Here is a 13,317-nt window from a genome sequence, read left to right on the forward strand (position 1 = left end):
TTTCAGTGATTCCATGCTGAATCTCGAAGAGTGCCAGGAAATGATCCAGCTTCTGTATCTGGCCACATTGTGAATGCATTGCTTCTTTTCTTATTTTATTTCTTTTTTTTAATTTGCATTGCCTTTTTAGACTGAGGCCACGTCTAGACTCTTTCCTCTCTCTTATAAGCCTTGTGTTCTTTTATCTGACACTTTCATGGGAGAAATGGAAAACATTGTAAAAACAAGAGTTAAAAGTACTACTTGAAATTGTAGTTAGTGAAGAGAAAGTGGTAGTACCTTTGAAAAATTAATGACTAACTTGGTGTTGATTATTTTTTCATCTTCCAAGAGTCTTCTAGCTTTGTTTCCCATGGAACATTAATCGTGTGTCCTGCTTCCCTGATCCATCATTGGAAAAATGAAGTAGAGAAACATGTGAGCCACAACAAACTAAGAGTCTATCTCTATCATGGGCCAAACCGGAATCAGCGTGCAAAAGTGTAAGTGCAGAAATACCACAATCTTAGAAGTTCTCAGCGTCTTTGCTTAAGGACCCAGTTAACCATTGCTGATAGGGTTGACTAAGAATGAACACCATATAGAGCCAGTCCACTCTCTTTGAGACTCATATAATTGAGACTGATGATATTTATCTGAGGTAGTGGTCATTCAGTGGTACAATTCTAGCCTTCCATGCAAGAGAGCTACTTCTGTTTCTGGTTAATACATCTCAAGCATAGTCACCACCTGTCTTGTCAGTGAAGAGGCTTCTGTATTGCTGTGATGCAATTCTGGACAGAATTTGAAGGGCCTAGTCCTTGGAGAAGGACATCATGCTTGGAAAGGTGGAGCGTCGATAAAGGTGAGGAAGACCCTCAACAAGATGGATTGATGTTGTGACTCTTAACAGTGGGCTCATGTATATCAGAGATGGTGAGCATGGCACAAAATAGAGTGTCAGAGATGGTGAGCATAGCATAAAATAAAGTGTGGTTCAGAGCTGCTGTTTATAGGGTGACTATGAGTCACAGCTGACTTGAAAGCAAGCAGCACAGAACAACAATGTGTTACTATCTCCAACAAAAACTACTAAAGCAAGGAAATCTCGGCTGTCAGGTGGCATAAGAATTCCCCATGGTAAAAGAGGCTCCCTCCCAAGGATGTCATAGTTGCTGAGTTTCTGGTTATGACATCATATATTGCTTTTGCTGAGTGAATAGAATCAACCTATTCACAAAGATCTTGCAATACCATTAATCAGTTATATTTTGTCTTCATGCTTGTTTGTTTTTTTATGTCTTTATTTTCGAGAGATTATTTCAAGAAAATGGCCCACATACTTACCAGAGGCTGGCAATTCCCAGGTCTGTAGTTCAGACCCCAAGAGAAAGGCATCTGGGAAAGCTGATGTGTGCAAGTTATCTACGGGAAGGGTCTCAGGCTCCTGGCATCAGAGGCAGATCCAGAAGTCAGTGTTGGGGAGAAGAGTTACAAATGGCTGGCTTTAGAGCCTACGGGCTTCAGAAGCCAACAGCTCCTCAGTCGGCAAGCATGAGAGTCCACGAGCCAGATAACCAAATATAAGATTGGACAAATGCCTGCCTGGGTTTAAAGATACTGTTTTCTGTTTGATATTAGAAACTGGATTGAATACTTGCTGATCTATTCAAGGATGATAGTAAAATGCTTTCTTCTGAATAATTTCCTCGGCCTCTGGTATTGGGTATTCCATCTTCTAAAAAATGGGGCAGCAGTCTTGCAAAGGGTGAATTATCAGATTTGTGACCCTCAGTTTTCTAGCACATCAACTCTGATGGCTTATAGTTATTTCAGAAAGAGATAGGTCTCAGGCAGCAGTGACTGGCCGTGTGCCTTCTCTGGTATAGAATACTTTTGAGTTACCTGCATTTGCTCTAAAATGTTGTTCAGAAATAGGTCTTACTTGATTTACACCTTGGTCATACCTGGTTTGGTAGTCACAGTGTACAAGTAGGCTGATTGGAATTGTTCTCCATTATGCATCTTTCCATGATGTTATGGAAATAATGTTGTTGTTAGGTCCCATCAAGTTGAGGACAACTCACAACGACCCTAGGGACAACACATCTGAACGCTGTACTATCCTGTGCCATCCTCACAGTCTCTGACACACTTGAGCCATCTTCTTTTGACATGCCTTTACATTCCCAAGCGTGATGTGACAAACAGCAAATGCCCAAAATATGTGGGACAAAGCTGTTTGCCTCCAAGGAACACTCTGGCTGCACCTTCTCCAAGATATATGTTTGTTCTATTGGCAGTCCATGAATATTTAGTACTGTTCTCCAGCACCACAGTTCAAAAGCAACAATTCTTTCTTATTCATTGTCCAGCTATCTCTCTCTGAGTTAGGATTATCAGTTTAAAAAAAAATTATTTTTTTAAAAAGTTCTTTCATGTATATAATATTAAGTTTTATAACAAAAACATTTGTGTCTTTCATTGTCTTTGTTTTATTTATTTATCTTTTTAATAAAATGGGCTTTAATGTCACCCTCTCACAACATGATATGACTGCTTGAACTGGAACTGGTGCATAGCTCCCAAGAATGAAGCATGCATGCCCCCTGGATACACTGCAGCTGAAAAAGCCCAGGCACTCAACTAAGTAGGAACTCTGGAATCCCAGCACCCACATTTGCTGCACTTCACTGGTTTTGGAGTTCTGAAACTGGCAGCTTAGAGTCTGTGTATGTGACAAGTACATGAAGCACTCTCATCAATACTCACAGCTTTAAGAAGTACCGAGGAATGCCCTCCCAGCCTGTGCAGGGCCTCAGTCTCCCATGAATGCAGGCTTGAATCTTGTGCTCTGTCACTCTTTCCTTAAAACATTCTGGAAGTGTGACCTTGCTAACATGTCTACCCTAGCCTATAGGACTTGTGGAAGTCATATCTTTCATATTTCTTCCAGGTTGATGACTCCCTTCTGTCTCCACAACAGGAGGACGATTCCAAAGCGAGCCTTCTGGAATGAAGACAGTCAGGAGACCATCTTCTTTCTGTCATTGTTTTTGTTATGTGCTATCTAGTCTCCTGTGACCCATAGCGACCTTATGTCCAACAGCTCTGAAGCCTGCTCTATCTTCACTCCAACATACCTACCCCCATTGTCCTAGTTACTGTATCAATCCATCTCATCTAGGGTCTTGCTCTCCTGTGCTGTCCCTTCACCCTTCCAAGCATGATGTCCTCCTGTAAGGATCAGTCCCCGTGCCCAAAGTATGTGAGAGCTCAAACTCCTAGCCTCCAAGAAGAAACTTGATTTCACCTCTTCCAAGACAGACCTATTTGTTTTCTTGGCAGTCCATGGTATGTTCAAGACTCTTCTAAAGCACCACAACTCAAAGGCATCAATTCTTTTGTCATCCTTAGTCATGGTCCAGCTCTCTGATGCATAGAAAGTAATTGCAAGGATGATGCCCTGAATCAGGCACACTTTAGTTTCTAAAATCATTGCTTTTCAGTATGCTGGAGAGGTCCCTGACAGCAGATTTTCCAGTGCATTCCATTTTTTTTATTTCCTGACTGATGGTTCGAAGAGTGTTGATTGTAGAGCTGAGTAAGTTCTAATTGTCAATAACCTCAAACTCTTCTCCATCTATTATGGTGCAGCCAATTAGAGTCTTTATATATAAAATGTATAAACTAAAAAACATCATTGCCGTCAAGCCAGAACCAACTCATAGCTGACCCTCCAGCACATTTTCAGAGGCTGTAAATTGCATGGGAGGAGACTGCTTTTCTTTTCCCCTCTGAGCAGCTAGTAGATTTCAACTGACTGACTTTGTATTAGTAATACAATTGTGTGTGTGTGTGTGTGTGTGTGTTAATAATACAATTCTTTACCCACCAGGTCACCAGAGCTCCCCCGTAAAATGAATAGGCAAAGTTGATAGCACATCTATTTATACCTGAATAGAATAGTGACAAGGAAATGTGATTGATGTAAGAGTAAAGCTGCTTGCTTTCCCAGGAATTTCATTCATCTCAGATTATCTAGCTTAATATAAACTCTAGCTAGAGATTTTCCTTTTTGATTCGTTAATTGGAATGAAAGGCTGCTCTGGCTTCAATGAGCAAACTCTTAAAATTTTCATGAATAAGAGGTAAGAAAGCCAAGTGTAAAAAATTTGCATTTATATATATAAAATTAGGTATGTGGATTAAGGTCATAAGTTAATGAATTCTGCCATCATCTGTTTTTCTAGCCATTGGCATTTATATAAATGATAACTCCATTATCAGAGTCCTTGAAAGAATCTTTAGGGTTTCTTTGTGTTGTCTTTCTGCAGCCTCTCCTCATATGACGTAGTGATCACTACCTATAGTCTTCTGGCCAAGGAGGTTCCCACAAAGAAGCATGAGGGAGAGGTCCCAGGTGCAAACCTTAGTGTGGAGGTGAGACTTTGGGGCTGCCAGGGTTAGCACAACTACTTTCCTGTGAGGTCAGAACTGTCCTAAACGTTCCACGTGTTGAAGTGGATAGCTCATTCCTCTGCCTTTTCTCTCAGTGAGAGAGGTTAAGATTTGGTACAATATTTAGTTGGGTTTTCAAGGGAATATACAATGGATTAAAATCAAGGAAGATGTGCATTAACATTGTATCCTTTCCTCAAATGTATTCAGTCTATATGCTGAACAAATCATTCAAGATGTTAAACTATATGAAGAAACATGTGGCATCAGACTAGGAGGAGGTTGGGGAAGCAGCAGAATCCTCCCAGACAGGCATTTTTGGGTGGTGAGAGCCAATACGAATGCTTGATATGGAGGAATGTGGAATGATGGAGCTCATGGAGTTTGAACCTTGCCTTGGTTCTTAAATTCAGTTGGTCCTTTGGGCCTGGTTTTAATTGGTTTTGGTCAAACATTCCTCTATAACACTGGGTGTCCACTTGCTGTACAGAGGTAACTCGTGGTTTCTGTGATGGTGAACATTATGACCCTGATGTGCCATGGTGGACAGTGTTTGGTGGAGCTCCCCAATTAAAACAAGCTTGGAAGCAGGAGCGGTGTCCGCTTCAGAAATAACTTGCCTCCGGAAACCCTATGAACTTGAAGAAACGATGAAAGTTATACAGGTGTTCAGGTTTTGTGTTCATAGGGTCACTATGAGTCGTCAGTGACTCGACAGCACTTAACAACAACGTAGTAGTTGGTGTGGTTATAATCCCATGAATATAGGGAAAATTCTTATTTGTTGAAATTTTTGTTTTGGAATATTTGGGATATACTGTCTGATTTTTTTTTTTAATTTACTATTGTGTGAGCTAGCATTTTTTATTTATTGCTTAAAACTTTTTCTTTTGAAATAGTTTTAGATTTACAGAAAATTTACAAGAAGAGTTTTTATGGATACCTCATGCATCTGTGGGGGGCAATATTTTAATACTAATAGTTTGGTATTAATCCATCAATCCCTGCCACCCCATCTACACTTCAGGCCTACTAGGAAAAGGAGATACAAATAATAAGGCTACAAATGGGCAGATGCTCAATTATAACCACAGGATACCTGAATATTTGCTTGGATCCAGGATATTCTCAGTTATGCAGTATAGAGATTTTATTGCATAATTATTGTGGGACATTTTTGTCTCTGGAAAAAATACTGTTCCAAGGGCTAGTCTTTTTGCACATGTTTTTATTTTTAGTATAATAGCATATTAACCTGTTTCTCTGTTTGAGGGGATTTCTAGAACATGTCTTCCCACTTAAGAGCAGCTCTGCAAATGAACTTTTTAAATTCCACTGTTTCACATTACTTTTAGGATATATTTGCGATCCTTTTACACAGTGGGATTCTCATGCTCTTTTCCTTATCTACATGATCTTCAACACTCCTCACCCTGTAGCATCTCCTTCATGCTCCAGCATATCAAGCAATTGTTCTGTCACAACTTTGTGGTGTTGTCTTTCCTTTGAATGAAATGCTCCCTTTTCTTCTCCCAGCTGATTTGTTTTTTACCTGCTTCAAGGATCCTTTCTGGGCCATTCATTCCTTTTCCACCTTCTCCTTATTTGGTTGAATGTCTTTTATAGCATCTTGTGCTTTTTATATGTGATAGCACTCCATTTACTCAGCAAATATTGATTTTTTTACTATGTGTCAGGGAACCCTGATGTTCTTAGAGTTAAGTACTTGACACCCAACAAGTTGACAGCTCAAACCCACCCAGCCACTCATTGGGAGAAATACCCAGTGATCTGCTTTTGTTAAGGCTACATACAGCCTGTTCTCCTCTGTCACATGGGGTGGCTATTAGTAAAAAATGGACTCAGTGCCCTCTGTCAACCACAACATTACAAACCCAATGCTATTTCATGTTTTAGAACTAGAATGATGAACATGACTGTTGTGGGCTAGGCAATCCAATAAAATGTATTATATGTACATGACATATTTTATCTCTCTGTTCCCCCCCACACTGTATCAAACTGTTGAGATTAGAAAGTGCCCATTATTTGTGGCTTAATATCACACATACACACACATACACAGACTTCTAGTAAATTAATATGAGTGAATATGCAGGCTTATGATACCTTAAGATACTTAGGACCCATGAGTATTAATAAAAAATTATTGACAGAATAAATGGAAAATCAATTTAGAAAACATAATATTGGGCTTCCAAATGACTAGTTTATTGCTACCTTTTGGAGTTTCTGCTACAGGTTTTTAAACTTAACTCTAACTCAGTATACCTGACAGAAGCCTTCACATTTGAAAGAGTGGGCCCTCAGTACTTGCTCAGTTTTTTCTCATTTTCTGTTTGAACACATGTCCATTTTCTTGTGCTGTTGTCTTTCCTCCAGGGCATCTCTGTACCCTTGCTTCAAATAGCCTGGGCTCGAATTATATTGGATGAAGCACACAATATTAAGAATCCCCGAGTGCAGACCTCCATTGCCGTGTGTAAGCTACAGGCCCAGGCACGCTGGGCTGTCACAGGAACCCCCATTCAGAACAACCTGTTGGACATGTACTCCCTGCTGAAGTGAGCAAACTCTCTAGGAATATGTAAATGTGAACCCTGTCACTAACCCTTCCTAATTCTTTCATGTTTCACAATAGAGCTGCTTCAATGTGTGCCACATTTTCTTGATTATCAGATGGCAAGCTTGTCAGCTTTCAAAGAACAGAAGCATTAATATTGATGAGAAAGTAACTGTTGATTGACTGGCTGATGCAGGACTTCGATTACATCCAGCCTTTGTTATGCAACAGTATAGGATGTTTTAATTAAAGGAGCCAGAAGTCATCTTTTCTTCAGTGCAGTGAATGTTTTGGGTGATTTTTGCTTTAAAACATATTGACTTGAGGTCAGGGCTAAAATTTATTTGAAGCACATAGAAAAGAATGCTATTTTTAAAAAATTCTTGTCGGTTTGTAAGAGGATTTGGAAATTTTTTTTTGTATTCCTTGAAACTTTAGGCATAAAGTCCAGCTATTGTTTACATGTCCTGTTGTAACAATGTACTTAGTAATGGAAAGATATTTTTATGATGTGACTGTGGTTTTCTATAATGTAATTTTGATTATTGACTTGGATCTTTTCGATCTGCCTAAGAGCTATGCTGATGACAGCTATAACAGAAAGTCTGATTTGGTTTTCATTTAATATCTTACTTTGAATTTTTATCTTCCCATGCTGCTGCTTCCTGACTCTGCACCATTCTTCCCCCAACTGAAAAAGGTTTCTTCGTTGTTCTCCATTTGATGAGTTCAGTCTTTGGAAGAATCAGGTTGACAATGGCTCAAAGAAAGGAGGAGAAAGGTTAAGTATTTTAACCAAGAGCCTTCTGCTGAGGAGAACCAAGGACCAGCTGGACTCCACTGGCAAGCCTTTGGTAATCTCCTTTCTGCCTGGTACTGAGGAGGGGAGGGAACAGGTGAAGGTGACTGGACCTTGCCTTTGATGATCCCATTTTCCTGCCTAGTTTTTCTAGAGTGGCCACAGCATTACCATTTTTAGAGAAAGGTGGAAGCTGCTGTCCTAGGATTGACTAGATTTCTAACGTTAGATTTGTGGAGTTTGCTCCATAATACCCCTTTAATTTGTATGTTTTTATTCTAGGGGTTTTTTTCTTTTTAATTCTTCCAGGTGGTGCTACCCAAGCGTAAATTTCAGTTGCATTCTTTAAGGCTTTCAGAAGATGAAGAGAGTGTTTACAGTGTCTTTTTTGCAAGATCAAGGTGTGTGCAGTGCAGAAACACCTTTTCACATGAAATTTTGTTTTCTTCTGCTTTCATTTGGTTGTGCCTTGAAGGTCAAGTGTTATTTAACTGTATTTTTTAGCTTACTGATTCATAATTTACTGGTTTTCCTTTTTGACTCTTCTCTCTCCCAACACAGTTCTGTCTCAAGTACATACTGAAGGTTTTTTTTAACTTGTTCTTCCATTGGCTTCCTTGTATTGCAGTGCTGAGGTGTTTGCTCTGTACACATCTGTTTAGTCCCTGTAGGGTAGAATAAGGAAATTAATCCCAGTTTGTTCAGTGAGATGTCATTCAGTGTATCACTGGCACAAAAAACAAAAACTGCTTTATAATCCTTCATGCCATTGATATTTCACTTATCTCTTGAACTCTTGACCTTCCCTGAATTCCATAATTAATATCTCACTTCCAGGGTGACTGTATTTCTCCCTTACCCCACCCCCCTGATTGGTGATCTTTTTTATTTGTATTTCATGTATTTTTTTTTATCCTGATTTTTAGTAAAAGTTTACAGAATGAGTTTTCCTTCATTCATTGATACATTTTCCTTCCTCTCCCGTCTTGTTAGATTGTTGTTGTACCTGTAATGGCTGATCATCTATTCCTTTCAGATAGTCCTTTCCTTCACCTATTCCAGTGTAGTGTTCATTATCTGTCCACTCACTCATTTCCTATTCTCTCCCCCACCAATCATGCAAGTTGTATTTTTCTAACTATGGTGTTACTCCGTATTTGTCTTTTTGTAACTGAGATATTTCTTTCAAGCATAAAGTCTTCCAGGCTTACCCATGTTGTGTAGTGTTCTACAAGTTCATTGTTAAGTGCTGCATGATAATCCACTGTGTGTGGAATGTACCACAGTTTTTTTTATCCTTTTGTTTGTTGATGGTCACTTGGGCTCCTTCAGTCTCTTCACTATTGTGAATGGTGCTCAGATAAACACGGGTGTGCTTCCATCTGTCTGCATCACGGCTCTGGTTTCTTTAGGGTATTTTCCCAACAGTGGAGTTGCTGGGTGAAATGGTATGTCCATTTCCACCTTTTTGAGGAAAGGCCAGACTGCTTTCCGTAGTGATTGTACCATTTTACATACCCACCAGGAGCAAAGGAGAGTTCCAGTCTCTCTACATCCTTGCCAGCATTTTTGTTTGCTGCCTTCTTGAACTTTGCTGTTGCTGCTGGCTTTTCCTCTCTTTTTAAGCCTTTATGTTTATTATTATATTTTTATAAGAGTTTTTCTATCCTTCCCACTTTTTATCTTTTTTTTTTTTTTCTGTGTTCCGTCAAATTGGATCTGACTGGTCTTAACTATTTCTATTGCTTTCTTTTCCTTTGGGTGAAATGTTTAAAGTATCATTTGGCTTTCCAGTCATTCATACACATTTTGTTTTATAACACTAATTACAGGTGATTAAAGAAATTAAGTCATTGAAATGTCTGATCAACCCCTCATATATTGGTATATATTCCCTTTCCCTTCACAAAACTTACCTATTTATTAGTTTTTATTCCCTTCTCCCTCCCATTACATCCTTGGAAACCAACACCAGTTACTATTAATTTGGTGTTTTAAATAATGATTTCTTTTTCATAACCTCTGAAAAATGCTACCTATGGTTTTGACAGCACCTAACAAGTCTATGAAACTTGTTCTGGTTCTTTGACAAGCACAAACAGCAGCAATTTAATATGTATTTAAGCTCAGTGACCATTATATATGTATTTTCTTTTTTGGTCTGAGGCAGGTCAGCTCTGCAGTCCTATCTAAAAAGACATGAAAATGAGATCAACCCTTGTGGAAAAAGCCCTGATAACCCATTCAGTAGAGGTGAGCAGTGAGATACCACAATGAAAATGGGGATTCAGATTTCATAAAATAACAAATGAGAGATTATCAGAGACTTGACCTTATCCAGGAACCTCAAGCCAAAGTAAAAGATATTTATTTACTAGACATTAGATCTGTTCATCTAAACAATTTTTTAATTCATATCTAAATCTTTTTTAAAACACTATTAGGTACTTACGATATGAAAAGATAAATGTAAAAGCCAAAGTTTATTTCTAATTAACAGGATTTGGAGAGAGGAAGAAAAGAGAGTAAACAGTGCTGTTGAAATCACACTAATTACATGTTGCAAAGCCTGTTACTGTAATTGCTGTTAATAAGTTGTCAGAAAGTTGAGTAAGCAAAAGCTGTATGACATATTTATAATAAGAGCAATAAAAACGTACTTTGTGAGACAGCTTTGAACAACCAAACATAGGAGTTGATTCCTTGGTTTGAGGGTTTTAGGTTTATGATTTCATGAAATAACTCAGTTAATTGATCTTGATAAAATGTTCAGTGCATCTGTTCCACCCCCTAGTTCATTGTGCAGTAGATACAGTTTTCAAACCTTAAGTGGCTGGCTATCCAGGACACAACAGTTGATCCATGTTTACGTTTAGTAACAGGAAGAAGGAGAAAATGGAATGTGTAACTAGTTTTTTCCATAAACAACTAAATCCCTTCTTTGCTATGAGATCAGAAGAATTGGATAATACCTGGCTATCATTTTGAACATTTTAATCAAAGAATCTATTACAATCCTTATCAACGTGGGGGTGGATGCTGAACAGAATTTCTAATTCTCATACCTAGAACCATGAAGACTGGATGAACCTCTGAAACTATTGCCCTGAGATCATCCTAAACCAAAATTGTCCCTTAAAGTCATCTTAAAAGTAAACAATAGCTAATTAAATAAAAAAGATCTGTCTTGAACGTTAATGCTTTTTCAGCGACTACCTGTATGAGATCAAATTAACAGTAAGTCTCAAGACTTTAGGGGATGATGAGTTCATGTTAATGAGGAAGGAACAACTAGGAAAGCAAAGGAAGAACTGTTGGACAACTCAAATAAGCTAATCAGTATAATTAAATGATAAATGTAAAAACTGTTGAGTTGGTATATATTTTGCTATGCATATTCTCACCAACCAAATGAATAAAATTTAGAGGGGTAGGTAGCAGTTATGTTTCTAAAGGGTGGGGCAGTGTAATGGTTAAGCTACTATTCAGTCACACTCTGCACCTCCACAGGAGAAAGATACTACAGCCTAAAAGACTACATCCTAGAAAACTTTGTGGGGGCTTCTACACTGTCATATGGGGTCTCTGTAATTAAAAAATGGACTTACTGGCCCCAGACAAGATGTCTGTGGTGAAAATCAGTACTTCACCTGGCTTAATTCTTGGTTGAAATAGAAGTGAGATATAACCATTTTGTTGAAACTCATACTAAACAAACAGCTCTGATTAGTTCTTGATTCTCTATATTTTCCTTTGGCAAACTCTGTACTCTTTCTTGTGCTTTGTTTTCCCCTTTGGAAGTGGCACAGGAGTTTGGATCCAGTGCGCCTGGACACTGTACAGTAGCAAGCTCCCAAGGATCCAGCACCATCCACATACTGTCCCAGTTGCTGAGACTCCGTCAGTGTTGCTGCCATCTGTCTTTACTGAAGTCGGTAAGAAAAGCCCTGTGTCATCTGGTTGCCAAGAGGGGCCATGGGAGATCATTTCAGTCTCCTGCAATTACAATTCAGTCTGTTAGATCAAGGGAAATGGTGGTGTGGTTATTTTTATTTTTTTTTTAATTATTTTAATATTAGTTTGCTTACAAAATTTATATACATTGTGTTTCCCACATTCCTTCATTCATGTTATATTTTATAAAGTCATTCCTATACATTGTGTCTTATAAAATTGGTCCCCACTGACCTGTGCCCACTATCACTCCATCCTTTCAGGTCCCCACTGGATCTTCCTAATTCCTTCACCCTTTCTTCCACCGTTGTTGTTGGTGGTCATTTTGTTGTTAAGTGCCATCCAGTCGAGTACAACCCATAGTGACCCTGTGAAAAAAACTGGTCATATAACTTGTTGTTCTATAACTTGTTGCTACTCTAATGTTCATATGTTATGCTTAGCGAATCAAGAGATGTACATCACAGGATTACAGGTGAGGTCCTTAATTAGCTGTATAGCGTGGGTCCCAGCAACAAAACAGGATCACCCTAGCATTGGGTAGGAGGGTTTATACCCTTACTGGCTTGGGCTACTTGGGGTTTATAGGGCACAGTGATACATTCAAAGGTACATGGACACATTTTGACTGTTGAAACATTTCAAGGGCACAATGATACATGGAGTGCAAAACATTTAAACAATAGCAGTTACTGTTCTTTGTTCAAGACAAAACTTTAAGACTCAGGGAAAATTTCCCACACAGGGTTTAGTTACTCCAATATAGTTGTTATTGTTATGTGCTGTCGAGTCGCTTGCGACTCATAGCGACCCTATGTACAACAGCCCTAAAATCTGTCCTGTGCTAATCGCACTGTCTCCAATACACCCATCCCTATTACCCCAGTTACTGAATCAGTCCACCTCATAGAAGGCCTTCCCCTCCTGCGCTGTCCCTCCACCCTCTCAAGCACAATGTCCCTCTCCAAGGACTGGTCCCCTCCTTACAACATGTCCAAAGTATGTCAGAGGAAGCCTCAGAATCCTTGCCTCTAAGGAGCCACCCAGTGTAAACCTCTCCAGGATGAACCTGTTTGTTTTCTTAGCAGTCCATGATACTCTTCAGTTTTCTTAGCAGTCCATGATACTCTTCAATACTCTTCTCCAGCACCACAGCTCAAAGGCATCAATGCGCCTTCTATCCTCCCTAGTCATTGTTCAACTCTCTTGACACATAACAAGTGATTGTAAAGACCATGACCTGTATCAGACACAATTTAGTCTCCAGAGAGACACCATTGCTCTTCAGTACTTTGGAAAGGTCCCTAACAGCAGACTTTCCCATCGCAATACGTCTTTTTAATTTCCTGGCTGCTGGTGCCAAGATTGTTGACTGTGGAGCCAAGCAAACTAAAGCTGTGAACAATCTCAATCTCTTCACCATCCATTCTGATGCTGTCAGTTGGTCTAGTGGTGAGAATCTTTGTCTTCTTGACATTGAGCCTCAATCCATATTGGAGGCTGCAGTCCTTGACCCTCTGCAGCAGGTGCTTCAGGTCCT

At 39.2% G+C, this 13,317-nt stretch overlaps 1 protein-coding gene across 1 annotated transcript in view; it reads left to right on the forward strand.

Moving 5' to 3' along the window:
- TTF2 (transcription termination factor, RNA polymerase II) overlaps positions 1–13,317 on the forward strand; it is a 64,423-nt gene that overhangs the window by 38,826 nt on the left and 12,280 nt on the right. Inside the window, exons 11-17 of the mRNA XM_006899576.1 lie at positions 332–482; positions 4,317–4,422; positions 6,844–7,025; positions 7,725–7,878; positions 8,133–8,224; positions 9,994–10,076; positions 11,625–11,758. Of these exons, the coding sequence (XP_006899638.1) occupies positions 332–482; positions 4,317–4,422; positions 6,844–7,025; positions 7,725–7,878; positions 8,133–8,224; positions 9,994–10,076; positions 11,625–11,758 (902 nt within the window). The remainder of the gene's footprint in view (positions 1–331; positions 483–4,316; positions 4,423–6,843; positions 7,026–7,724; positions 7,879–8,132; positions 8,225–9,993; positions 10,077–11,624; positions 11,759–13,317) is intronic.

Source organism: Elephantulus edwardii, unplaced genomic scaffold, assembly GCF_000299155.1.
Source record: "Elephantulus edwardii isolate Elephantulus edwardi_28Jun2011 unplaced genomic scaffold, EleEdw1.0 scaffold00262, whole genome shotgun sequence".
NCBI classification, from domain to species: domain Eukaryota; kingdom Metazoa; phylum Chordata; class Mammalia; order Macroscelidea; family Macroscelididae; genus Elephantulus; species Elephantulus edwardii.